This window comes from Diaphorina citri, unplaced genomic scaffold (genome assembly GCF_000475195.1).
Source record: "Diaphorina citri unplaced genomic scaffold, Diaci psyllid genome assembly version 1.1 scaffold735, whole genome shotgun sequence".
Lineage (NCBI taxonomy): Eukaryota > Metazoa > Arthropoda > Insecta > Hemiptera > Psyllidae > Diaphorina > Diaphorina citri.
Window position 1 is genome coordinate 63,344 of NW_007378168.1, and position 27,943 is coordinate 91,286.

The 27,943-nt window shown below is 37.5% G+C and overlaps 3 protein-coding genes and 2 long non-coding RNA genes across 9 annotated transcripts; 2 read left to right on the top strand and 3 right to left on the bottom strand.

Moving 5' to 3' along the window:
• LOC113468436 (doublesex and mab-3 related transcription factor 3, truncated-like) lies at positions 1–25,025 on the top strand. The gene is made up of 7 exons (XM_026825345.1): positions 1–49; positions 21,721–21,920; positions 22,472–22,782; positions 23,074–23,508; positions 23,848–24,082; positions 24,532–24,686; positions 24,775–25,025. Exons 2-6 carry the CDS (start codon positions 21,907–21,909, stop codon positions 24,674–24,676), a joined length of 1,140 nt encoding a protein of 379 aa, XP_026681146.1. The 5' UTR covers positions 1–49; positions 21,721–21,906; the 3' UTR covers positions 24,677–24,686; positions 24,775–25,025.
• LOC108252682 (eukaryotic peptide chain release factor GTP-binding subunit-like) lies at positions 1,329–16,915 on the bottom strand. 4 transcript variants are annotated; one of them, XM_026825346.1, is made up of 6 exons: positions 16,791–16,915; positions 3,070–3,098; positions 2,370–2,702; positions 2,233–2,292; positions 1,911–1,971; positions 1,329–1,670 (listed from the first exon to the last, which is right to left on the bottom strand). In XM_026825346.1, exons 1-6 carry the CDS (start codon positions 16,826–16,828, stop codon positions 1,541–1,543), a joined length of 651 nt encoding a protein of 216 aa, XP_026681147.1. In that variant the 5' UTR covers positions 16,829–16,915; the 3' UTR covers positions 1,329–1,540. The 4 variants fall into 4 exon arrangements, with proteins under 4 accessions (XP_026681147.1, XP_026681148.1, XP_017300555.2 ...); XM_026825347.1 differs by having other exon boundaries at positions 2,233–2,275; positions 2,362–2,702; XM_017445066.2 differs by lacking the exon at positions 1,911–1,971 and having other exon boundaries at positions 2,172–2,292.
• Positions 9,132–25,039, top strand: LOC113468438. The gene is made up of 3 exons (XR_003392190.1): positions 9,132–9,233; positions 13,604–13,608; positions 24,995–25,039. It is a non-coding gene; the product is annotated as an uncharacterized LOC113468438 (long non-coding RNA).
• LOC113468437 lies at positions 17,495–18,352 on the bottom strand. The gene is made up of 2 exons (XR_003392189.1): positions 18,015–18,352; positions 17,495–17,758 (listed from the first exon to the last, which is right to left on the bottom strand). It is a non-coding gene; the product is annotated as an uncharacterized LOC113468437 (long non-coding RNA).
• LOC103511633 (ninjurin-2) lies at positions 19,225–27,655 on the bottom strand. Of its 2 annotated transcripts, XM_008476359.3 has the most exons (4): positions 27,372–27,655; positions 20,681–20,863; positions 19,985–20,255; positions 19,439–19,511 (listed from the first exon to the last, which is right to left on the bottom strand). In XM_008476359.3, exons 1-3 carry the CDS (start codon positions 27,450–27,452, stop codon positions 19,986–19,988), a joined length of 534 nt encoding a protein of 177 aa, XP_008474581.1. In that variant the 5' UTR covers positions 27,453–27,655; the 3' UTR covers positions 19,439–19,511; position 19,985. The 2 variants fall into 2 exon arrangements, with proteins under 2 accessions (XP_008474582.1, XP_008474581.1); XM_008476360.1 differs by lacking the exon at positions 19,985–20,255 and having other exon boundaries at positions 19,225–19,511.
• Between the last annotated feature and the right edge of the window lie 288 nt (positions 27,656–27,943).

Consider the following 27,943-nt stretch of genomic DNA (forward strand, 5'->3'; position numbering starts at 1 on the left):
TCTTGATGTTATTTTGAGGAGTGCATTTTTTGCTCATCAAAATTCAACGGTAAGTGTTATGCTTTATTTCTTAATTTTGTTCAATAGTAAATTTTATGAGTGTCATTTTGCAGTGCTCACCTTTTGTTTCAGTGCTTTCTATAAATCAAAAAAGTGATATTTTCTAGAAATACGAAGAACGGGCAAGATGGCCACTTTGTTAGCCGGGCAAAATGGTCAGACTACTCAGTTACTCAGAGTGTCCATTTTGCCCGCACCACTTAACTACATTCTAAAAGTTGTTTTTTTTTTATTTTTTATGTGATAGTCTTTTTACTTTTAGAGTAGCCTGAAGTAAAATCAGTGTACCTACCCAAATTGAGAGTACCTAACTACACCTACGAATAATAATGTAAGGGTGTATCATGGCCTGTACCTAAATGAGACGTTCTTGTTGTAGAAACCTCAGTAATCTCAAAATCCTAAATCACACCATTGCCTCTGTACATCATACTGAAATCTACGACTTATCAAGAATATTGGGAGGCTCGCGAACGTCAAGATATCGAAGCGCCCAACACCGCGACGGGCTTAACACAAAATAGCGTTTCATTACACTACATGAGATCAAACCAATCAAAGAGGACGGTACGGTGGTGATGCTGACGACTGAGACATCAACTGCATCATGTTGCTGGAGTTTTCCATTCCAAATACTGAGATAATCACATTGATGGCAGAGATGAGGAAGATGATAATCAGGATGACATCGTTAAGAATATTAGCAGCTCTACAATTACAAGCCTTGTTAATGTTCATGCCCCCAATAATGAGAAAGAGGACACCCACAATGATCTGAAATCCAGAGCAAAACATCACACCGGATTAGAACAAACATTGTCAGTAGTCTTTGAAAGGATAATGGATAATGGCCCAACACTACAAAGAAGACAAAAGGATTCAGATAACACAATAATTATAAGGTGCAATATTACAACGCTTCAACAGTGTTTGGTAAGCAAAATGCAATGTTTACTAGCATAGGTACAAGCATTTCAGACATAAGTGCTCAGTGAAAGCATTTGTTTTGTAAAACTTAGCACCCTCTCCCTACCTTTTCCCGTCTGCTTCTGTGTACGAAGCTAGGTACTTAAGAGTTCGATTTCAAGAGGTCGATTATGGAGCCGCCAATTCCAATTTCACCCTAAAAGGCAAAAATAAACCAAAGAAAAAGATTCGGACATTTTATCACCAACCATTTTGGACAACTTAAGTAAAAGTCAAAATAAATTTATTACTTTTATTTTTATATTGGGGCCTAGGCAGGTGTCTGCTTCGCAGTACCTATTTTGTAGTTATTTTCGACAGAATCAAGGCTAAGAAGGAAAGCCAAATTCCTCCTACAAGTGCAGGCACAAATGCACTTCTTTCATAGTTTGTTCTTTCCGAGAGAAAAAAAAATGCGTTGGGATTGCATATCCTGGGTCGACACATGAAACTTTCAGGCGAAACTTTCATTTCATGTGGAACAGTGGAAACTGATGGAAAGTTTTATTGTTCCTTATCCCAGCCATTGGTTACCGTATTGATTGATGGACTGTGTTTTGCTTCCAGACTGGGACTGTGACTGGGAGTTACTGTTGCTGATTCCAATATTCACCAGGGGAACCCCTAGAGCTTGGACGTTGATACTGGAATTGAGAAATAGAGTTACTGATTAGAAACTCATTTAAGATTTTAAAATTGACCCCTCTGGGGCCAATCCTGGCTCCCGCAAAAATTTTGTGACTACATACTTTAAAAAGTTGCATTTCAAAAGGTAAAACACCACTTTATTTCAGTTTTTCATACCTATTTAGCCATTTAAAAAATATTCAGGGGTTCCAAGACTTTTCGAACGCTCTGTATTTAATCTTCATTTCAGTACTTACTTTTGAGAGTTTTGATTGCTGTGAGATTGACTATTGGTGTAAGAATCGGTCTGACTTGCACCATTTTGAAACCCAGTTGAGTTGACCCCTCTGGGGCCAATCCTGGCTCCCGCAAAAATTTTGTGACTACTTTAAAAAGTTGCATTTCAAAAGGTAAAACACCACTTTATTTCAGTTTCTTATATTTAGCCATTTAAAAAATATTCAGGGGTTCCAAGACTTTTCGAACGCTCTGTATTTAATCTTCATTTCGGTACTTACTTTTGAGAGTTTTGATTGCTGTGAGATTGACTATTGGTGTAAGAATCGGTCTGACTTGCACCATTTTGAAACCCAGTTGACACCGGGGCTACCGGAGCCACAGGAGCCACAGGCACTACACCTCCAAATCCACTGTTATATCCACCCAAGCCTTGATTATAGTTGTTCAGGCCTTGATTGTAGTTATTTACACTACACCTCCAAATCCACTGTTATATCCACCCAAGCCTTGATTATAGTTGTTCAGGCCTTGATTGTAGTTATTTAGACCCTGATTGTAGTTGTCCAAGCCTTGGTTATAGCTGTTTAACCCGGACGTACTTTGGGCGCTTGCTTGAGCTTGGGCTCCAGAGCTTTGTCCATTGACGGAACCTGCGCTACCAGCCTGGGCGGCACTTGCTGAATGAGCCCCGGAGAAAGAGCTCAGATAGGGGTTGTAACCGAAGTAGGATGGAAGGGCGTATTGACGGTTTAGGTCCAAGAAAGATCCTACGGGATTAAACTGACGGACATATCGAGGATGTGAGGAATCTGTGAAGGAATGATATCGATATGTTTTCACACTTTTAACGGTGCTCATACACAACTATACCTACACTGTTCCATGTTTCCCTTAAACCAAGTGTAGATGCATGATTATCTACTTCTCGGAATAATTTGGCATCTCTGATCATCTATAAAAATAAAGATGCTACATAATTGGAAGATACTCGTATTATATCTAAAACTTGGAAGAAACCTCTCAGCCTCTCACATAATTGTGTACATAGGTATTAGGTAGTAGGTAGGATTATAAGGAAAGTACCTATGAAAACTGAGACAACCGAGTGCGAATTTAAATTGAATAAAAATACCTATTAAAAATATAGGAAATTAAATTGTAAAAATAAAAACTTACCTGTTGGGAAAGCGAATGACAGTGTGTAGTTACAGAGAGATAATTACTCCAAGTGCGTGAAGGTTTTCTTAATGAATAATTCACTTGTTTTATATTGAAAGGAATGTTTTAATCAACAACTAGCCAAGAAGTCGGAGAGAGAAACCCATTGACGGGCCATTATCAAATACCAGCAGACAAAGAGGCCTCGCCTTGGATAATTTTATGTGTCCTAAAGATACTAGGTACTAGTTATTTAATTCATCTGATGGTATCACCTTATCAGGTTTTATTATTTTTGTCTCCTTTCGGATGGTGCGGTGGACAAATAATAAATGACATGAAACTTTCTCATTGCCTACGGGCATATTATAAATATGGTCACCTAAGGGTATATCAGTTTCATAAGAACTCTCCTAAAATAATAATAGAAAGTAAAAAAATACTGCATCTTATATTAATATTGGTTCATTGGTCATTTATTCTGCAGGTATTATGGGCACTACCGTATATCATAGTAGGTATCATACCCTCGCATCCCCGTGGTTCGGGTATTTCGTTGATCCTAACTGTAGTAATACTACTGCAGGGTAGTATTGTACTAAAATTATCTTCCTATAATATTTTGGAGAACTCCCCTCAAACTCATTCTTAATTTATTGTATCAAGTTAATATGAATACGTCTTATTTGCGAAATACCTCAATTTTTTTTCCACAAACGTATCTATTTTCTGTACAATTCTATTTCCCAACCATCACTTCTTGGGCTCTAGCACACACTTACCGCACTAACATCATCAACATTAAAAGCTCTAATACCCGTGACAGCGTTAGAATTTTCCATCTCTTTGTCAGCAGTTGCCATCTCGCATAACTCCTTGGTCTATCAAAATGTTATCTTCTAAACAGAGGTGCAATCCAAATCTTTCCAAGAAGTCGGCCAAGAGTAAGCGATAAACTGCGATAATAACTCATTAAAAAAACTGGAGTTCCTAATACTACACTCTTATAAACACTCAGAAACATCAACGGATCACATTGCACTATTTTACACTCACGTTGTATTTTTTTTTTTTTTTTCAGGCTAAAAAAAATTCTGATTCAGTCCGCTTCTACTGCGAGTTGGAACTATGGTGAATCTGAGCGATTCTATGGTAACTTCCGGACTGACTTGCCAGTTTACTCATACACTGGTATACTGATGCCAGTTGTTCTGAGAATCCTATAACTCTTTCACTTTCAAATACATTGTGCTTATTACTATGCGTATTTACCACAGTAGCAAAACTAGCAGGTTCACTGTGTATGAGACAGATAAGAGATGTGTTGATTAACTGTACGTGGAAGCTGCATATTTCAAAATGATTCCATACCTACTTGATATCTATAAATATTGTAATTACCTATGTAATGCAAGAAAAAATACTCATAGGTATCATACATGCCTATTTGCTTACATTGCCTATACCTATGAGTAAAGTTAGAAATCATAACCTCATGAAGTCATGACCCATTTACCCACAAATATGCTTAAGTATTTGTTAAGTATTACTAGGTAATCAACACTTACGTCAAATGTTAAATAGTTTTTAATTTGCTCCATCATAAGTCCAAACCACAAAAAACTGTCTAGAAAATCTAAAAATTAACCAAATCTAGATTTTAATAAGTAGGTGTTACCTAGATTGGTAGACTCTTTTAATTTTATTAAAGTAAATAATCACTGACTTTATTGACAGAGTTGACTTGGAAATTTTTGAAGAATGGAAGATTCAACACAGAAGCAACAAACAATGTCAACAAAAACAACAAGATTTCAGACCAAAATTCTTACCCTGACTGACTCCCGTGGTTCCATGTTTAGAATTTTCCTAAGACTATTGGCACCATACCATGAGTAATGAGTAGTGACTGAAAGGATGCAAGCAAGGTCGTCAGCTGAGTAAGAATGTACAGGATTGACGATAAAATGGAAAATATTACCGGAAAATTAGATATCGTGAAAAGTAGAAAACGAGAAACCGAGAAAATCAGTGGAAGACAAAGAGAAAAGCAGGAAGTCTTTGGAAGAGAAAGAAGCAAGAAGGAAGTCTTTGGAAGAGAAAGAAGCAAGAAGAAAATCTCTGGAAGAGAAAGAAGCAAGAAGGAAGTATTTGGAAGAGAAAGAAGCAAGAAGGAAATCTTTGGAAGAGAAAGAAGCAAGAAGGAAATCTTTGGAAGAGAAAGAAGCAAGAAGGAGAGAAACCGAGAAAATCAGTGGAAGACAAAGAGAAAAGCAATAAGTCTTTGGAAGAGAAAGAAGCAAGAAGGAAGTCTTTGGAAGAGAAAGAAGCAAGAAGAAAATCTCTGGAAGAGAAAGAAGCAAGAAGAAAAAGTCGCCCCATACGCCGAACAGCGATTCGAGCGGGGGGCTGTCGTGGAAAACGGCGCCGGAGGGGGCGGCTGGAACCGGGTGTGTGAAGAGGAAGCCGGGCCGACCGCGCAAGGCGGATAAGGATGTGGAAAGCTTGAAACATAACGAAAATCTTTGGAAGAGAAAGAAGCAAGAAGGAAATCTTTGGAAGAGAAAGAGGCAAGAAGAAAATCTTTGGAAGAGAAAGAAGCAAGAAGGAAATCTTTGGAAGAGAAAGAAGCAAGAAGGAAATCTTTGGAAGAAAAAGAAGCAAGAAAAAAGTCGCCCCATACGCCGAACAGCGATTCGAGCGGGGGGCTGTCGTGGAAAACGGTGCCGGAGGGGGCGGCTGGAACCGGGTGTGTGAAGAGGAAGCCGGGCCGACCGCGCAAGGCGGATAAGGATGTGGAAAGCTTGAAACATTTGGAACCGGATGTGTGAAGAGGAAGCCGGGCCGACCGCGCAAGGCGGATAAGGATGTGGAAAGCTTGAAACATTCAGGTAAGGGCTTAAGGGGAAAAGGTTTTAGTAGGCAGAAGAGATCTGTTTAAAAGGACTTAGAAGAGATAGGTCCTTTCAAACTGTTGAAACCGCAGCCCTCTGTTCAGATATTCTTGCGGCACTAGAAAGTCGTTTCTGGTAATTTAGGTCTAGGTACATTTAAAGTTATTCCAAAAACAGTAACTCCTAAATATCAATAAAAGCAATCATATTGCTTCTAAAGGTTTGTCCACACATAGTCGACGGCCGTCGTGTCGATCAATGGTGTACAGAAAATGTAATTATGGTTTCCTCCCCCACAGGCAAAAAAGTCCGTGACATGATCAACGACCGACCCGTGTCTCCTACCAAACAGTCCAAGGATCGTCCGGACCTACCTAGGACAGTCGTGCTTTTTACCGAAAAGGTATTTTGGCTGAGCCAGTATGTAAAACTGAAAGTCCCTGCCAGTATGTAAAACTTAAAGTTAGGTCAAAGCCAACCACAGAGGATAGGTAGGTATCATTTAAAATGATGGAGCGCCCTTTATTCCTACATTCAATTACTCATGAATCACCCTTATAACAACAGAACATGACTGTTATTGTTCGGTTGTCATGGTTACGCCATTCAATCTCATTGTCCTGTGTCGACAATAGTCAACAGATACCTACCTACCGATTAGTCAGAATAGGTAGGTAGGTACCAAATAAGTACAAATAGGTAACTCACTTATACTTACCTGACTTTCTCTTCCTATAGGCATACCTAGGTACATATTTTCAGTAGGGATTTACGAAGTATGATGTTTTCACGTTTCCTTTGGTTTTCATATTTCGTAGTACCTTTTGAGTTGTACCTAGCGATGGTACCTACATTATAATATAAGTATGTAGGTATTTTGCAAAAAAAAAGAAGAAGAAGCAATTGAACCTTTTCCCACAGATACTCAAATGCTTCAAACTTGAAAGCCTCTTTTCAGGTCCTGAGTTTTGAGGATAGGTAAGTACAGAAATCAACTATATGAAACTAATAAAAATTGGTCCATCAAGAGATTATTTACAGCTTATGCTGCTTTTTCGATAACCTGTCCAAATTTTCTGAGATGATGTTGATTTTTTTCCATTTGATTTTAAAAAATCCATATTGATGACGTCAGTTGTGTAAATGGATAAGTATTATTGTATCTTGCGAAAATGTGGTTTGTGAGGGAGGGTGAAATAATAACTTATCCAAATATTCGTACCTAGGTATCTGTTTGCGTAATCTGATTCTTTCAAAAATGCACAAAAATAATATTTTTATTTGCTCCTAGAGACCTAGACTGTGTCAATAAAACTGCCGTCTACAATGAGTAGTTAATTAGATATGGCAATCTTAAGACTCGTAAAAATTTCAAAATATGTTTAGATTGCAAAAAAATGGGCTACGAGGGAATATTGTACATCGTAAAAATGATACCTGAGCGTGAAATGGGAAGACACTTCTGCCAAACACGTTCTACTGGTCTTGCTTGACATTATTATCGTATTTGTGTAAAAATATCCCATTTTGAGTGCAAATAAGAAGTACCAACCTATACCTACCTGCAAAAAAGTCTTTTTTTCGTGGAGTTATTCATACAAGAGGCACAATATTTGATGTGCTCATCATGGATTCAAATACCCAAGAGACAGCTTTTGCGTACAGATTAATCAGATTATGTATATCAAAAGATACTGGGCAAATAACGGGCAATCTTGGCATATTAAATCTACATATGTACAGACTAACAAAACTAACATCTAATGCAAAAACACCCTCCAAGTGCCCACATACGTACCGAGGTACCTAACACTAAACTTTTGACCGGTATGTACGAGTATCTGCATCCAATAGATACGTTATGTTTCCACCGAAACTCTCTACCTCTCTGTACCCATTCCCCACTTTTTCGCTGACATCTTTTCAACTCTCTCCACCACTCTCATGGGACCGAAAGCATAAACGCGACCGGAGTAATGATATGGAAGCAAACACACAATAAATATCTTCCAGCAACTTTTCTCGGACTTCCAAGCTCGATGTTTACTTTTCCTGTTATCTTCCTCTGATTCTTCCTTCACTCGGCTCTCGAGACCTTTTCAGTCCTTTAGTGATGGGAAGTTTTCTAGCAGAATTTTCGGATATCCCTGATACTGCAAGGGCTTGTACAAGTCGGAGGAACACAGAGTTGAGCTCAAAGTATTGGGTAGGACTCTGTTGTACTTGTTTGGTCTATGTATAGGTAATGAGAAAGAATTTTGGATGGAACTAGCTATGGTTAAGGCTTAGGTAGCTCGACCCTGGAATAATTTCCTAGTAATTCCTGGCCTGATTACTCGTGTGGTTCCCAATTCCTAGGCTGTAAAGGTGTGTCTACACATAGGCGACCGGCCATCGATCGATGTCGACTGACACGTCCACACTGCCTCGACAACATGGATTTTCCTCGTCGATCGACGGCCGGTCGACTATGTTTGGACACACTTTAAGGTTAAGGGACACGAAGAAAGGGACACTAGCATACCAGCTCATTGGATAAGAAAGATATTGGTCACTGAGAACGAAAGGCACATCAGTGATCTCCTCAGGTATTCCATCTTAATTCCGAACATTTTCTTCTCTAATTCAATCATGTTGATAAGTTTTCTACTTCACTTCGCCTCAGGCAGAAAAAATCTGGAGTGATGATGATCATTGTTTTTATCAGTTTCAGAAGGAAAAACAACGTCGTGACGAGCTGATGATGTGACTGATTTAATATTCCTAGTGATACCTCTAGATAGGTATCTCGTCCAAGGACCAAGGCACCTGAGCTGATTCCTCTCCTCGGTCGACACAAACTTTAGCTATCACGCTTAGAAAGTTTTAGACGAGGAAGATTAAGGTTCTTGTTGTGATCATGTCAACATCAGATAATAGTCTAATTAACAGTTAAAATGAGACACTGTTGAAGTAGTGTAAAAGGGCTTAATTGTTGAGAAATGTTCAAAAACTATACGTTCCTAGGTAGGTACATTTTATTGTAAAGATGTTTTTGTCTTCTGAATAAAAGTTCTGTATTTCTGGACCATCCACCAAGTTCGTGTTTATTCGGATCCTGTACTCATTAGAAAATTTGGTTCTTTTGGTACACCCACCAATTTGACCGTAATTTGGAAATAGCCAAAAACCTAGCATTAAGAAACATGCCATGTAAAATATGTAGGTAGCTTGGTGGATCTCTTTGTAGCTGAGCCATAATCTGATTTATATTAATAAATAAAATTATTAATTTTATCTTCTTGCAAAGTACATGACCGACTTTTCAGTTTCTTCAGTATTATTCTAGCAGTAGATATAATAATATCTCTAGTAGCGCGGTCAAACTTTCTTGACTTGGCGGGGCGGAGCGCTACCGCGCTCCTTAATCAAGATTTAATCTCATTTTCTATTTGATTTTAGCAGCGCTATGTCATGCAGGGCTCCCTCCATCTACCAAACTTTACCGACCACCAGTTCGGATACCTTTCAAATCAACTCGCTCCTCTTCCAACCATCTTCAAAATTATACTTTTTACATTGATTAGCTGCATAGCCTATTTACTTACATTTGTATAAAAATATTTGGGTAAAATGGGTTGAGATTGTCAGGATGAGACTTTGAGAGAGTCATAATATTTTTATCTAAGGTTGTACATTAGGATAACATTATAATGCTCAATGTTTTATATGGATAAGTAGGTACAATAGGTAGCTATAGGAAACTACATAGCTAGCTTTGGAAACTTTTAGGGTGTAAAACCATGAACATTAATTATCTTGATAGATGTGCATTACGGAAGTTATTGTGTTATTGTACGGTATACCTAATATTCAAGATTACTTTGTTTGAAAATTACTTAGTACATAAATACGTTTACCTACGTTGGAAAATACATATTTCTAACATTAGGTTTTTTTTATCTATTTTTAATCTCAGAAGACATGTTCATAATTTTGTGTAATTATTGTAAAATGTACATACCCACCCTCGATGTCTATTTGCTCTCGCTCTCCATCCTCTTTCTTTCTCTTATATTATTCTTTAAGTGTCTTTCATTCTTGTGTATTAAGACCGTAATTTAATAAATGATAAGGAAAATAAAAGCGTAGGAAGGTATGTATATTTATTAAAACCTATGCTTATTTCAGGTATGAACAACAATAAAATTTCCTCTGCCATAATATCTTCATAGTACTCCACACGTCTTGAGTTTTCATTCAACTCATTCTCTGAATTCTGAACACGTGGCAAAATAAACAGAATTATTATATTATCTTATTACTATAGAACACTTTTTATTTTTCCCAACTTTACAAAGAAGAAGAAAAAAGTCTATGAAAAACTAAGAAGGAAAAACAGGGAAACTTAAAGTTCAAACCGGGCGAAGTTAAGTTATTTCTCCATTGTTGATTTTTTCTTTTTTTTATGTAATTTAGACAGGTCTTATTGTTTTTCTTTATTCTCTTAATGTTATAGGTACATGTAATCTATTACAATTATTACCAATCACATTATAGATAAGACTTTGTTTAGACTGCGAGAGTAAAGGGACTTTTCAGTCCTATGCTGGCAGTATAAACAAGGTATATTCTATTCTCCAAAATTATACCTGGGGCGTTCTCTAGCACTTGTTTGTAGTCAGATCCCTCGGAGGAGACCAAAAAGTAGGTGAAACTCGAGTCCGTGTGGAAGACTATAAAAAAAGTATCCATAAACAATATAAACATTGTATAGGTAAACGGTAAGAAATAATGTGCATCTTTTTGTTTTTCTCAGCAACATTGTCAGATTCTCCACATACTCCTCCAGTATTTCATGGTGGCCAATTATTTCTGGATGTTCTGCGAGGGGCTGCACCTCCATCTAGCCCTGGTAGTGGTCTTCGTGAAAGACACTTCACTCATGAGATGGTTCCACTTCATCGGATGGGTGGTCCCCCTCATTATCACCTCCGTGTATGCCTACGTCAGGCATACCTCTCTGGAAGACATCAAATAGTGAGTACTTGGGGTATCTTCTAAAATCTGGATAATATTACCTATATTCTGTTCTTTTGTACATAATTACTTCCTAGTTTCCTATCCACCTATCACATTGTTTTTAATCTCTCTCTTTCTCTCCCTCCCGATTTTCTCTTTTCTTTTCTCTGGAGAAAGAAATCCGAAACAGTTCACTGAGAGTTTCTCTCTTCGATTTCGGGAGGATAAGACCCTAGCGAACTGCTACTGCCTCTGTCAAACCTCTTTAAAAAAATAAAAAATAAAATAAAAAAACAAGCATCTCAAAACTTCCACCATTAATAACTGGCAATTTATCTACTTTGCTGTCGAAAGGTCGTTATTATAGTTTTCTTACCTTGTGAGAAAAAAAAGTTTCCATCGTTAATTATTCACTTTTTTCTCACTTCGTCTTCACCTTGTTCGTCAGCTTCCCATTCCTATAACGTCATCTTTCTCTGTCTGCTTTTGATTTTCTCAAGGTTAACAATGAAACTTTGAAGGTGACCTTTCAAACTAAAACTATACTGTTAGCTTGGAGCTTGGAGTGTAAGTTTCAAAGTTGTAAGCTCTAGGTCGTGGGTTTGGTTATCGCCCAGAGCGGATTTTGTCCTAAACAGATAAGTTCGTTCTCGGAACGGCTGGCTTTCTGCTATCTCGTCTTCCTTCTCTCTCCACCGGCTTTCTACTATCTTGACTTCCTTCTCACGAGAGAAACCAATGTAGCCATACCACGTCACATGTACAATCCCTGTACAAAAAAGGGATAGTAAAATTATTCCCAAAAAAAAGTCATATTCGTGCGAAATGCTAGTCGAGAAAACATAGCCAAGTTTATTAGAGATTAAAAGTCATTTTAAAAAAAGTTCCGCTTACATACCTACTTAGAGCTTAAAGTACCCACCCACCTTTACATTCGAAAGTAATAACGGAGCTAAGTAGGTACGTAGGTACCTTCTTAGGTAGAATCTCAAATGTTTCAAGTTTCACCTAGGTAGTACCTTATATAATATTTCTACTTATTTTAGTAAATGGTATTATGTATGTACCTACTTACGTGCTTACTTCTTTACCGAAAACCTAAAAATTTAATATCTTTAATAAATTGTACCTACATAGGTAGGTAGTTCTTAAAAAAAAAGATCAGTTTATTATAATGATATATCTACATACAGCTAAACTCATACCTACATAGTCGCACAGGTACATATACCTACTCGTATACGTCGTTAGAGAGTCAACCGGAAAATATCCTTGTAATTAAACTTGGAGGAAAAAACGGAATACATACCTAAACTAGTATGTATTTAGCTATCTACATAGGAAAGTATGTATGTAGCCATCAATGTAGGTATGTACCAATGTACCTACATGGGAACCTTATTGTTATTGTGAAAGTTGAAACCCTGAACTCCAAATCTGAGTTGAAATACTGAATCCAAAAGAGTTGGTAGAGAATATGTTTTAGGCTTAAATTCTTGGAGCTTAAAGTACCCACTCACTTCTACATTCGAAAGTAATAACGGAGCTAAGTAGGTACGTAGGTACTTAAGTAGAATCTCAAATGTTTCAAGTTTCACCTACCTAGTACCTATAGGGGAACCTTATTGAGACATACCGAAACTGCTGACAACTCTTCACTTCACATCTCGTCAAAAGTTCCTGTGGGTAACCCACTCTGTGAAAGTTGAAACCCTGAACTCCAAATCTGAGTTGAAATACTGAATCCAAAAGAGTTGGTAGAGAATATGTTTTAGGCTTAAATTCACCTAGTGGTTACACTTCCACTCGAGTTCTTTTTTTTAAAGAGGTTTGACAGAGGGAATTGTAACTGCTATGGTCTTATCGTCCCGAAATCGAAGAGAGAAGGAGACAGAACGAACATTATCCCATCAGGATGAAATCCGCCCCGGGCGGGAATCGATCCCGCGGCCTAGCGCTTACAAGGTAGACGCACTACCGACTTGACTAGGCTGGCGTTCATTTATCATTTATTATTAGATTTGTAAATTTGCTTCATGTCTAATGCAAGAAACTTCAATGTGGTTTGTCCTGGATTCGAGAGATGGGATTGGGAAAAGTTTGGCCCTATTTTTGGATTTCTCATCATCATCATCATCATCATCATCATCATCATCATCATCATCATCATCATCATCATCATCATCATCATCATCATCATCATCATCATCATCATCATCATCATCATCATCATCATCATCATCATCATCATCATCATCATCATCATCATCATCATCATCATCATCATCATCATCATCATCATCATCATCATCATCATCATCATCATCATCATCATCATCATCATCATCATCATCATCATCATCATCATCATCATCATCATCATCATCATCATCATCATCATCATCATCATCATCATCATCATCATCATCATTTTTCTCCTCTTCCTCCTCCTCCTCCCCCTCCTCCTCCTCCTCCTTCTTCTTCTTCTTCTTCTTCTTTTTCTTTGGAAATGAGAAGAGAACTTCAAAATGGAGTAAGGTCTCAACAGTTTCATTTGATTACGAGACTATTTCCTGAGGATATTTGAACCACAATTTTAATGTAATGTTTGATAATATTGATGATAATAATAAAAATAATACCTATTCCATCTTTAGGTAGGGTAAGTGTACCATTTATTCGCCCACCTAAAAAACGTACCATTTATTGGCCTACCTGCCCACATTTATTTTTCTATTTTTTTTTCTGACTATACTTTTTGAATAGCACTGGTTCGATAGCAGTCTTTAAGCCCTTTCTTTTGATGAAATTGGATCTTGAAAAAGTTCGTCTGGTTCAGACTTGTGGCGTAGGTACAGGTGGGGCCAATAAATGGTACCTTTTTTAGGTGGGCGAATAAATGATACACTTACCCTATTATGTAAGACAGGTAGGTAATGTTTCTAGGTACCTATGTGATCATGGCAAATACTCAGATAACCACACACGAAACTTTTTTCTCTACTCTCTCCCTCTCTTCTTCTCTTCCCCTATCTTTTATTCCCATTTTCTCATCTCCCCTTTTTCCTAGTATACATTCCCGTTTTATTTCTTCCTCTTCATTCAACTTTTATATCGTTCCTTTTCTCTCTCTCTCTCGCTTTCACTCTCCCAGTATTCATTCTCTTTTTTCCTCTTTATTCGACATTTATATTGTTCCTCCTCCTCTTCTACCTCCTCCTCCTCCTTCTTCTCTCTCTCTCATTGAATTGCTCACTGTTCTGTCACAAAACGATATTGCTGTACGAGATAGCGGTAGCAAAAAGCAATGTTACTGGCATTGGTTCCCTTTCCCTTCTATTCAAGTAATTCAAGTGCCCATGCCGAGCTTCTATTTAGAACTAGGACATTATACATTTATAGCAAAGCTTCTACCTATTTAGAACTAGGACATTGTACATTTATAGCAAAGCTTCTACCTATTTAGAACTAGGACATTGTACATTTATAGCAAAGCTTTATGTGGCGATGAACTAGGACATAGTTCCCTTTCCCTTCTATTCAAGTGCCCATGCCGAGCTTCTATTTAGAACTAGGACAATGTACATTTATAGCAAAGCTTCTACCTATTTAGAACTAGGACATTGTACATTTATAGCAAAGCTTTATGTGGCGATGAAAACGATCTTGTCTACTTTTTTTCTCTACAAATTTCAAACTACCATTTTGCACTACAAATTTTATGGTAAGTACCTACCTAGCTACAAAATTTCTCCAGCAAATAACCTAAATCAACAGTATAACAGTGGTGGAACAAATTGTAGTTTCTACTAAATACGAGTAGGTAGTCAGGTATCTACCTAAGTACCTGGATACCTATTTCAAGTTCCACCATCTACTGGTTCTAAAATACTATTCACAATCTATGTTGGTCCACTTTTGGATGTTTTCCAAGAATTTCCACTTTCAAAAAACCCTAAAGTGTGTCTGAAAATTATTCCGTAAGTCCTGGGGTTGTAACATATTCTCAGTAATTTTGGCATCTCCACTAAAGATGTGGATATATTGTATAGCACATTGCATACACACATTAGTTTTCGGGCGTTCATAAGAATTGCTGTTCCCATTCCCAACTTGGGAAATACTTACCTACCATACCTCTCAGAAAGGAAGAGAGAGAGGGAGAAATGAAGAATAAAAGTTTCACAAACAGAATAAGACTTTTTGACACCCTAAAGTGTGTTTGAAAATTATCCCGTAAGTCCTGGGGTTGTAACATATTCTCAGTAGGTAATTTTGGCATCTCCACTAAAGATGTGGATATATTGTATAGCACATTGCATACACACATTAGTTTTCGGGCGTTCATAAGAATTGCTATTCCCATTCCCAACTTGGGAAATAGGTACTTACCTACCATACCTCTCAGAAAGGAAGAGAGAGAGGGAGAAATGAAGAATAAAAGTTTCACAAACAGAATAAGACTTTTTGACACGAACATTACCTTCTTCATTTTCTCTCTCCCTCTCTCTCTCTCTCTCTCCTTCCCTCCCTTTCTCTCTCTTCTTTTTGTCACCTTGCTATGCCACTTTTAGGTACATCATGATTTGAATGTAGGTTGGTAGGTACTTATGGAGTTAGACACTTCGAATGTCTTTTTTCAGCTCTTCCCTTTTGTAATTTTGACATCTCTCTCTCCTTCCCTCCCTTTCTCTCTCTCTCTCTTCTTTTTGTCACCTTGCTATGCCACTTTTAGGTACATAATGATTTGAATGTAGGTTGGTAGGTACTTATGGAGTTAGACACTTCGAATGTCTTTTTTCAGCTCTTCCCTTTTGTAATTTTGACATCTCCACGAATATTAAAAGTTGATACCTATGTTCTTTGTATTGCACATTGCATACACAATTACACACACTGTTCTTGGGCGTCCTTTGTGATTTTGACACCTCCACCATTATGGTAATTTTGAAATCTAAACCTAGGTACCTACTACATATTTACAAGATTGTATGACTTGTATGGTACATTGTCTGCCTCATTGTTTCTCACACTCTCGCACCAATGTCTTGTCCTATATTTTTCAGCTGTTGGATGAACGATGCCCACTCCCGCTGGATCCTGACAGTTCCCGTCTGTCTCTCCATCCTCGTGAACTTGGCCATCCTAATGAACGTCCTCCGCGTACTACTTACCAAACTCCACAGCAACTCCACCAATCCTGCCCCGATTGGGATTCGGAAGGCTGCGCGCGCAGCTCTCATTCTGGTCCCCCTGTTTGGACTCCATCACATCCTCCTACCGTTTCGTCCCGAACCGAAATCGCCGTGGGAAATGGTGTACGATGTGTTTTCGGCTGTCCTCGTGTCTAGTCAGGTTAGTTCCAAGGAGAAAGGTTTATAGACACGAATAACAATAAAGAGATAATAATGCTGTGAAACCTCCCCTCCTCCTCCTCCTCCTCCTCCACCCCCTCCACCTCCGATAAGAGCATGAATAAGAGAAGATACCTCCAAACAACGAACACCTCCGAAAGGTACACTTTTTGGGGAACGGAGTTTTTATTAGTTTCTTAAAAACTCCGAATAGCGGATGCTTTGTTGACACTTTTTACTCTCATAGGGTTAAACAAATTAACAATAGATTAGGTACCGAAGATGAAATCTTTCAAGGTTAATGGTTTTTGTCTATCACTGACCTGACCTGTCTGTCATTCTCAGTCTTGCGTTTAAAATTTAATAAAACAATGACGTGGGAGTTATGTTCCTTTCAATATTCTAATCTAGCTTTCTTCTTTCACTCTTTACCCGACTTCACTGTATTGGTTTCTTCTTCTTCTTCTTCTTCTTCTTCTTCTTCTTCTAGACAGTTTTCAACACCAGGAGACACCAGAAGTATTCCATCTTGAAGTTTATGCTAGAACCCAACACACTATTACACACACTGGCCAACTAGATGTCTAACAGATAAAAGAGATCAATGTCCAAGCAATCATCATGGACATCACCTAATCAATCATTAGGAGATGAAACTGTTCAATGTCTGGGACTTCTGGTTGAAAATCGTCAATTAGGAGACTATTAGTGGTCCCCAAACTGTTGGTTCTCTTCAATTAATAGCAAAGAGAAAATATTTGGTTCTTTTCAACTATTAGCAAAGAGAAAATGTTGAAAGATCTCAGGTAATATTTAGTTGGTTATAATCAGCTAATCAGATTACAATGTATTTGACTTCCACGAGGTATTCCATGCTTTTGATCGGTAGATTCATCGGTTTTTTCATGGCACTGATAAATACAGTCAAAGTGTTGTTTATTCATTATCCTAAATTTTCCAGATCCGGATTGAACAATCAAATTCAACAAGGTTTACAATCAGAAGTAAATGTCTCTCCACAGGAAATAATCCTTTAGCTTATAACTCCTTTTCCTGTTCATCAGGGTTAGGTAAAAGTACACAAAGACTTTCTGTTTTCTGGTTTTCTTCTCTCACAAGAGGAAAATTTAAGAACCCCTAATCGGGATGATTTGTCTGGAGGGTGAATCAATGTAAAATAACAACTCGAACCAATGAAAAAGTTACAAAAATTATGAGATAGGATAAATTTATTTTGAATACAATATCTTAATGGACTTATAGCTAGGGGCTTCACTATCAGTCGTTTGTCATTTCACCAGCTAATGTGACAAAAAAAACCCCAGTTGACTAATCTTGAACATGAAATGATTCATAATCTCTCTCTTTTTACAATCTTTAACAATATTGTAAATTGCTACCGAATTATCATCATTAAGATACACCGCTGTGCACTATAATACCTACCTACCTACCTACCTAAATATCCTTAAATATTTAAATCTATATAATAGTTGTACATACTTATCTACATAATAAATTTAAGTAAAAAATTACGTTTACTATCAGTCGTTTGTCATTTCACCAGCTATAATGTGACAAAAAAAAACCCAGTTGACTAATCTTGAACATGAAATGATTCATAATCTCTCTCTTGTTACAATCTTTAACAATATTGGAAATTGCTACCGAATTATCATCATTAAGATACACCGCTGTGCACTATAATACCTACCTAAATATCCTTAAATATTTAAATCTATATAATAGTTGTACATACTTATCTACATAATAAATTTAAGTAAAAAATTACGTTATGGAAAACGAGTATTCTTAATAAAAACAGATCTTTCTTGAGCATAAAAATGGTATTAGTAGAGTAGCAAAATATTGAAATTTACTGTTCGCTGAGGTGCGTTCACACTTCCACAGTTATGTCAAACCAAGGCGTTAGGCATCGACTAACACTAGTGTAGTGTAAACGTTGCTTAATAAAATTAAGCCGCAGTTTCATTGCAACTATTTGTACTTTTTGGTTAATCCGACTTGTTAAGTCATGGCCACACTCACGAACTATGATTCTTCGCTGAGGTGCGCTCACACTTCCACAGTTATGTCAAACCAAGGCGTTAGGCATCGACTAACACTAGTGTAGTGTAAACGCTGCTTGATAAAATTAAGCCGCAGTTTCATTGCAACTATTTGTACTTTTTGGTTAATCCGACTTGTTAAGTCATGGCCACACTCACGAACTATGACGAACTGTACCGATTTATCGTCGCATCGGGTCAAAGGACATATTATTGACCCATCTTCAAGGCTACAATGGATAAGAAGTACCAACCTATACCTACCTGCACAAAAGTCTTTTTTTCGTGGAGTTATTCATACAAGAGGCACAATATTTGATGTGCTCATCATGGATTCAAAGACCCAAGAGACAGCTTTTGCGTACAGATTAATCAGATTATGTATATCAAAAGATACTGGGCAAATAACGGGCAAACTTGGCATATTAAATCTACATAGGTACAGACTAACATCTAATGCAAAAATACCCTCTACGTGCCCACATACGTACCTACACTAAACTTTTGACCGGTATGTACCTGCATCCAATAGATACGTTATGTTTCCACCGAAACTCTCTACCTCTCTGTACCCATTCCCCACTTTTTCGCTGACATCTTTTCAACTCTAGAGTAGCCTGAAGTAAAATCAGTGTACCTACCCAAATTGAGAGTACCTAACCACACCTACGATCAACCCTTAAAGCTTAGAATAATAATGTAAGGGTGTATCATGGCCTGTACCTAAATGAGACATTCTTGTTGTGGAAACCTCAGTAATCTCAAAATCCTAAATCACACCATTGCCTCTGTACATCATACTAAAATCTACGACTTATCAAGAATATTGGGAGGCTCGCGAACGTCAAGATATCGAAGCGCCCAACGCCGCGACGCGCTTAACACAAAATAGCGTTTCATTACACTACATGAGATCAAACCAATCAAAGAGGACGGTACGGTGGAGACGCAGAAGTCTGAGACATCAACTGCATCATGTTGCTGGAGTTTTCCATTCCAAATACTGAGATAATCACATTGATGGCAGAGATGAGGAAGATGATAATCAGGATGACATCGTTAAGAATATTGGCAGCTCTACAATTACAAGCCTTGTTAATGTTCATGCCCCCAATAATGAGAAAGAGGACACCCACAATGATCTGAAACCCAGAGCAAAACATCACACCGGATTAGAACAAACATTGTCAGTAGTCTTTGAAAGGATAATGGATAATGGCCCAACACTACAAAGAAGACAAAAGGATTCAGATAACACAATAATTATAAGGTGCAATATTACAACGCTTCAACAGTGTTTGGTAAGCAAAATGCAATGTTTACTAGCATAGGTACAAGCATTTCAGACATAAGTGCTCAGTGAAAGCATTTTGAGGTGCACTTTAATTTGCAGAATAAACTACACAAGTCCAAAAATGGCCACAAAAAATATCTACTTAATAATAAAAATGCTTTCACTGACCTTATTCACAATGTTTACTACCATACAAGCATTTCACACATAAGTGCTCAGTGAAAGCATTTTGAGGTGCAGTTTAATTTGCAGAATAAACTACACAAGTCCAAAAATGGCCACAAAAAATATCTACTTAATAATAAAAATGCTTTCACTGACCTTATTCTCCAGTGATATTCGCTGTACTTGGCAACAAAGTCGCAACCGAATCTAAAGAACTGATTGATGGAGAGTCAAGTAACGAAGTCGGTGGGACAAATCGTCCTAGCCCTGGATCAAACGCACTGATGAGTAAGTTAATAGCGGTCACAGCAAACGACATCCCCATTGCAATATGATTAATGATGAGAGCCGAGGACTTATATTCGATAAGATGAAGCCGACAATCCCTCATCAGATTGAGCGATAGGAAGAGAACGCCCATTAAAACCTGCGCCAAACAAGCGAAAGAAGAGATGTTGAAATTGAGGCTTGGAAGGCGAAATGAAGAAAATCACAGAAAGAAAAACACGAGAAAGAATCTAAACATGAAATAGGTACGTGTAGGTATCAAAAGCACTAGCTACATGGGATACAAATCTACTTAGGTACTTGAACAAGTTAGGGAGCATATTTTACTTTCTAATAAGCTTCTATCAATTTGGGATGGTTTGCTACCATATTCCAGACTATTACCCTATTACTTTCTAGCTATACATTAATCAATTCCTACTTCCTACCTTTACAATATGTGTCAATCTGTCAATATTTGATTTACCATGGTTGAATGAAATTTGTTTACACTTTAGATAAGCAACGTTGAGTGTGGCTTATATCTGAACGGACGCCTGTCTACTTGTGACCTGCTGTACTTACTTGTAAAACAATGGATGTGGAAATGAGCACCAGCATGAGTGTATAGAACTCGTGTTTTTCTCCAACTTGCAGGATGTATTTCAGTTGACTAGCATTTGCTGTGAGGAGGGCAATGTCCAGCATTCCCTGGGCAATTGTCTTCTTGGTGGCATATCGATTGACGTCTATTGGCTTTTGAGGATTCTGAAAAACAAAGGAAACATCTTTAACCAGGGCCGAATTTAGGGGCGGGAACGAGGGGACCCGGGCCCTCCCTTGAGCTCCCTATACTGTAGCCAAGATTCCGAATATGGAGCATCTACCAACAAGATCCTGGATACGGCCCTGACTTTAACATTATCGATGATTCAAAGTTTAAAATTAAACTTTTTTTATACATTTATACCTAACGTCACTTTAATGCTACTGTTTTTAATGACGTGACGGGGGTTTTACCCTCTATTTGGTGACAAGCTACCCGTCTACCATCTACTCACATTGAACTCAGCAAGCCTGACTAAGGCCGGGAAAACCCCAGTTAAAAAGTGAATGTGGTATCAATATCTTTCCTTAAATAACAAGTAGGTAATGATACTAATGATTATGATTAATAAACTATAACTACTACCTATACCTACAACATTTGTCTCGTAAAAGTGGAAACATTAATCTAACAATTTGATGAACAAAAGTAGTTTTTGTTTCATTTTGGGAAGAACAACATTGATAGCAAGACTATTAAGCCTATTAGGAAATACAGACATTAACGCTCAGGTGTCCTGATGAAACAGTTTACGCATTGTTTTACAAAGCCTAATGTTTTATATTATTTTATCATTGATGCAGATGCCATCCAACAAGGTCATCTCGTGATCAGAATCTTCTTATTGCATAATTTGTATAAAAGATACCCAACAATTAAGCACTTAATCTCCTTCATGATGAATATCAATAGGGATATGATACGGATTGAACAAATTTCATGCCTAGTAGGTAGTTTATTTTGTGTAAACTTACATTTAATTGAAATCTCAAATGTGTTTCTATTTATTTCAATCCAGAACTGAAGTTTCAACCAATGGAGGCTCATCAGGGAGTGGTCACAGGGAGGAGAATTGAAAAAAATCTTGGGAAGATGCGCTCAAACAGAAAAAAAGGGATTATCCCGAAATCCCGAATTATTATTACGAAGTCAAGTGAGAGAAGTGAAATATCAAAATCAACTTCAAGTGTGTTTCTTTCATTCAATGTCAGATGATAGGTAAGATTTGATTGTGTGATTCTTTTGAAGGTATCTACCTACTTGTACATACTTTGCAACTTTCCAAGATACAGAGAAGATTGAGTGATTTTTATCGTTGACTATTTGGCTTGACCGATTCACTGATTTCTTTTGAAGGAATCTCATGAGTAAAATAGGTACGGAGAACTTTAACATTTCACTACGATTTTATCACCTCAATAAATATTAGTTCATACCATGTACCTTATAAGTTCTTATTATTAAGTAGTATCCCCTTTGTAACACAAAATATTTATTCCAGCATGGTTGGGAGTGACACAAACGGGAGACGACCGAAATGTGCCCGCTGCAGAAATCACGGAAAATTGAGTGATTTTTATCGTTGACTATTTCGCTTGACCGATTCACTGATTTCTTTTGAAGGAATCTCATGAGTAAAATAGGTACGGAGAACTTTAAGATTTCACTACGATTTTATCACCTCAATAAATATTAGTTCCTACCATGTACCTTATAAGTTCTTATTATTAAGTAATATCCCCTTTTGTAACACAAAATATTTATTCCAGCATGGTTGGGAGTGACACAAACGGGAGACGACCGAAATGTGCCCGCTGCAGAAATCACGGAATGATTTCCTGGCTCAAAGGTCACAAGCGACAGTGTCGATTCAAAGCTTGCGTGTGCCCCAAATGTAATCTAATCGCAGAGCGACAACGAGTGATGGCTGCCCAGGTCGCTTTGAAGCGACAGCAAGCCGCTGAAGACGCTATAGCAATCGGATTAGCGGCCGTAGCAACCGGCACACAGTACGGCTATTTGCCCCCAGGACCCATTTTTGGGATGTCCATCACGGACCCGAAAGACAACTTGACCACAGGTGATTAACATGTGTAATTTATAATTTTCTGCAGTTAATCACTTTTATATTGTGATACATATTCGTTTACAAGAGTGTAGTTTTTTACCTATGAATTATTTACCTATTTTTAGCGCTCAATAATAACTACGCCCCATGCACCAACTCAAAAAAGTTTGATTTTATCCATACTTTAAGTAATAAAACTCTCTATTACAAAACGATGTAGGTACTATACATATGGTAGTCATTCAACATTCAAGTATTGTGCTCCCCATTGTAATGTCCGATCATTTTTATTTTCTGCTTTAGACATCAATGATCCCAATGTGAAACCGAAAAACGAAAGTTCCGAAACCTGTCCGAACAAAACGGATGGCAGCGAAGATGAAGAAGACCGCCGGGACAGCAATAAAGAAGATGATAAATATTCCTCTAGTGAACCTGAAGACGAGGATGGTAGTGACGAACCATGCAAAGAGAGAGATCACAATCAGAACGTTACCAAATATTGTCACACGAAGAATATGAATGTTACCAAACTTCCCGCCCACGGGTTCTCGCCATCTTCGCTGGAACTTCTGGTCCGACTGTTTCCAGAGAAGAAGAAATCCGTACTCGAGCTTGTACTGAAGAGATGTGGTGACGATTTGCTGAAAGCCATTGAGCAGTGTGTTCCCTTGGGCAATGCGTATATCAACAGACATAAGAATGACCCGGAGGAAAGCTACTGTACAGGAAGTGGTGGTGAGTGGACAAGATGTTTTTGTCTTCTGAATAAAAGTTCTGTATTTCTGGCCCATCCACCAAGTTCGTGTTTATTCGGATCCTGTACTCATTAGAAAATTTGGTTCTTTTGGTACACCCACCAATTTGACCGTAATTTGCAAAGAGCCCATAAAAAGAAGGAATTATAAAAAGAAGCATTCATGTCATAAAATAGGATAAGAAAATTCAATTACCCTAGTCAAGTGAAGACAAAGTATTCTAATTCTTTCTCCAGTTTTAATGATACTTGACAAATTTAACCCGTTTAGTAAATATTAGAATAAGAAAAGTAAAAAGAACAAAAAACTTGTGTTTCAGAACCAACCACCAAAACATCCAAGAGTCAGAAGGCCAACAAGTTTACCGTCAACAGCACCCTGTTGTCCAAGTCTGCGTTTCGACCGTTCCTCCCCACTCCGCCAGAAGCTCACCAGAGTTCGCGTCGTGAGGATCTCAATGTGATTCCGAGGTTTAGTTATAACACCCGGGTTCTGTCTACAGTGTTGCCTTCCACGGCGCTCCTGCAACTGCCCACGGCCCATCATCATTTCAGGTGCGAATTCTTCTATTCATTTTTCCTCATTTCAGAGATAAGGTTCGTTCTTGGAAAGGCTGACTTTCTCCTATCCTGTCTACCTTCTTTCTTCACTTTCGGGACGATAAGACCTCAGCAGTTACACATCCCTCTATCAAATCTTTGAAACTCATAATTTTAAGGTCCGAAAATATCTGATTTTTTGTCTAGGTACAAAGTTTCTTTTAGTGAAGAATTCCCTTCGAAGCCACAAGATTTTTAAGAATTTTTTTATTACATTGGGGATCATTGACTCTTTAGAGGACCCGTAGAAGGGCTCTTTTTTCTGGGTAGATGAATTTTAGAGTTTACTGAACACTTTTCATAGACTTTAAAAAAGCAACTTTTCAGTTTCTTCAGTATTATTCTAGCAGTAGATAATTATAATCAAGATTTAATCTCATTTTCTATTAATTTGATTTTAGCAGCGCAATGCCATGCAGGGCTCCCTCCATCTACCAAACTTTACCGACCACCAGTTCGGATACCTTTCAAATCAACTCGCTCCTCTTCCAACCATCTTCCTGTGTAGTGCCCAACTGTCCAGAATGTGTCATCTCTAACTCCCAGTGATCTATGTACATTGTACATATCTGCGGCTACATATTGCTCTAGTTATAGCAGCTCATAGTACAAAGTATGCTTTTGAATTTAAAGTTTAAAAATGTTATTATCTGCGGCTACATATTGCTCTAGTTATAGCAGCTCATAGTACAAAGTATGCTTTTGAATTTAAAGTTTAAAAATGTTATTAGGGTAAATAGCCAAAAACCTAGCATTAGGAAACATGCCATGTAAAATATGTAGGTAACTTGGTGGATCTCTTTGTAGCTGAGCCATAATCTGATTTATATTAATAAATAAAATTATTAATTTTATCTTCTTGCAAAGTACATGACTGTGTAGCTTACCCTATTTACCAAATAAATGTTTTTATTAATTATAAATAGTGCTTTCTATTGCCTAAATTTCTTGTTGTTTATTCTCTTATCTCGTTCAAAGATATAGGTATCTATTACACTCGATGTGTCTAGCTGAATTCCGTCGCTTCGCTCCGGAATCCCGCTAGTTCATCCCGAGGCATGGCCAAACTTGTGGAAAAGGCATGTATGAGAGCCGAGGACTTATATTCGATAAGATGAAGTCGACAATCCCTCATCAGATTGAGCGATAGGAAGAGAACGCCCATTAAAACCTGCGCCAAACAAGCGAAAGAAGAGATGGTGAAATTGAGGCTTGGAAGGCGAAATGAAGAAAATCACAGAAAGAAAAACACGAGAAAGAATCTAAACATGATATAGGTACGTGTAGGTATCAAAAGCACTAGCTACATGGGATACAAATCTACTTAGGTACTTGAACAAGTTAGGGAGCATATTTTACTTCACAAGTGCATGATTATCTACTTCTTGGAATAATTTGGCATCTCTGATCTATAAAAATAAGGAAGATACTCGTATATCTAAAACTTGGAAAAAAACCTACATAGGTATTAGGTAATAGGTAGGATTATAAGGAAAGTACCTATGGAAACTGAGACAACCGAGTGCGAATTTGAATTGAATAAAAATACCTATTAAAAATATAGGAAATTAAATTGTAAAAATAAAAACTTACCTGTTGGGAAAGCGAATGACAGTGTGCAGACAGTTTTCAACACCAGGAGACACCAGAAATATTCCATCTTGAAGTTTATGCTAGAACCCAACACACTATTACACACACTGGTCAACTAGATGTCTAACAGATAAAAGAGATCAATGTCCAAGCAATCATCATGGACATCACCTAATCAATCATTAGGAGATGAAACTGTTCAATGTCTGGGACTTCTGGTTGAAAATCTACGTCAATTAAGAGACTATTAGTGGTCCCCAAACTGTTGGTTCTCTTCAATATTTGGTTCTTCTCAACTATTAGCAAAGAGAAAATATTGAAACATCTCAGGTAATATTTAGTTGATTATAATCAGCTAATCAGATTACAATGTATTTGACTTCCACGAGGTATTCCACGCTTTTGATCGGTAGATTCATCGGTTTTTCATGGCACTGATAAATACAGTCAAAGTTTATTCATTATCCTAAATTTTCCAGATCCGGATTGAACAATCAAATTCAACAAGGTTTACCGTCAGAAGTAAATGGCTCTCCACAGGAAATAATCCTTTAGCTTATAACTCCTTTTCCTGTTCATCAGGGCTAGGTAAAAGTACACAAAGACTTTCTGTTTTCTGGTTTTCTTCCCTCACAAGAGGAAAATTTAAGAACCCCTAATCGGGATGATTTGTCTGGAGGGTGAATCAATGTAAAATAATAACTCGAACCAATGAAAAAGTTACAAAAATTATGAGATAGGATAAATTTATTTTGAATACAATATCTTAATGGACTTATAGCTAGGGGGTTTTATATTATTTTGTCATTGATTGCAGATGCCATCCAACAAGGTCATCTCGTGATCAGAATCTTCTTATTGCATAATTTGTATAAAAGATACCCAACAATTAAGCACTTAATGTAATACTACACAGAGATAATTACTCCAAGTGCGTGAAGGTTTTTTCTTAATGAATAATTCACTTGTTTTATTTAAATTGAAAGGAATGTTTTAATCAGCAACTAGCAAGAAGTTGAAGAGAGAAACCCATTGACGGGCTATTATCAAATACCAGCAGACAAAGAGGCCTCGTCTTGGATAGTTTTATGTGTTAAAGATACTAGGAACTAGTTATTTAATTCATCTCATGGTATCACCTTATCAGGTTTTATTATTTTTGTCTACTTTCGGATGGTGCGGTGGACAAATAATAAATGACATGAAACTTTCTCATTGCCTACGGGCATATTATACGGTTACCTAAGGATATATCAGTTTCATAAGAACTCTCCTAAAATAATAATAGAAAGTAAAAAATACTGCATCTTATATTAATATTGGTTCATTTGTCATTTATTCTGCAGGTATTATGGGCACTAACGTATTTATCATAGTAGGTATCATACCCTCGCAGCCCCGTGGTTCGGGCATTTCGTTGATCCTAACTGTAGTAACACTACTACTGCAGGGTAGTATTGTACTAAAAATATCTTCCTATAATATTTTGGAGAACTCCCCTCAACCTCAAACTCATTCCTAATTTATTGTATCAAGTTAATATGAATACGTCTTATTGGCGAAATACCTCAATTTTTTTCCACAAACGTATCTATTTTCTGTACAATTCCATTTCCCAACCATCACTTCTTGGGCTCTAGCACACACTTACCGCACTAACATCATCAACATTAAAAGCTCTAATATCCGTGACAGCGTTAGAGTTTTCCATCTCTTTGTCAGCAGTTGCCATCTCGCATAACTCCTCGGTCTATCAAAATGTTATCTTCTAAACACAGGTGCAATCCAAATCTTTCCAAGAAGTCGGCCAAGAGTAAGCGATAAACTGCGATAATAACTCATTAAAAAACTGGGGTTCCTAATATTACACTCTTATAAACACTCAGAAACATCAACGGATCACATTGCACTATTTTACACTCACGTTGTATTTTTTTTTTTTTTTTCAGGCTAAATGTGTACCTACCTCCTACTCATGTGCCCCGTACTTATGACCAAAATTCATGGATATTTTCAGTGACCTATAGAATCAAGGATTGCTCTATAATGACGTTCTCGAAACGACTTTTACTGAAGTCAAATTTCAAAGCTATCTATCACGAAGAACATTATTTGTTCTTGATTAGATGATTAAGCAGAAGGTAATCTACCGCATTAGATATACTTATAGGTATCTACCTACATAGGCAGGATAATTCAACAAATGAGTAAACTTACTAGGAC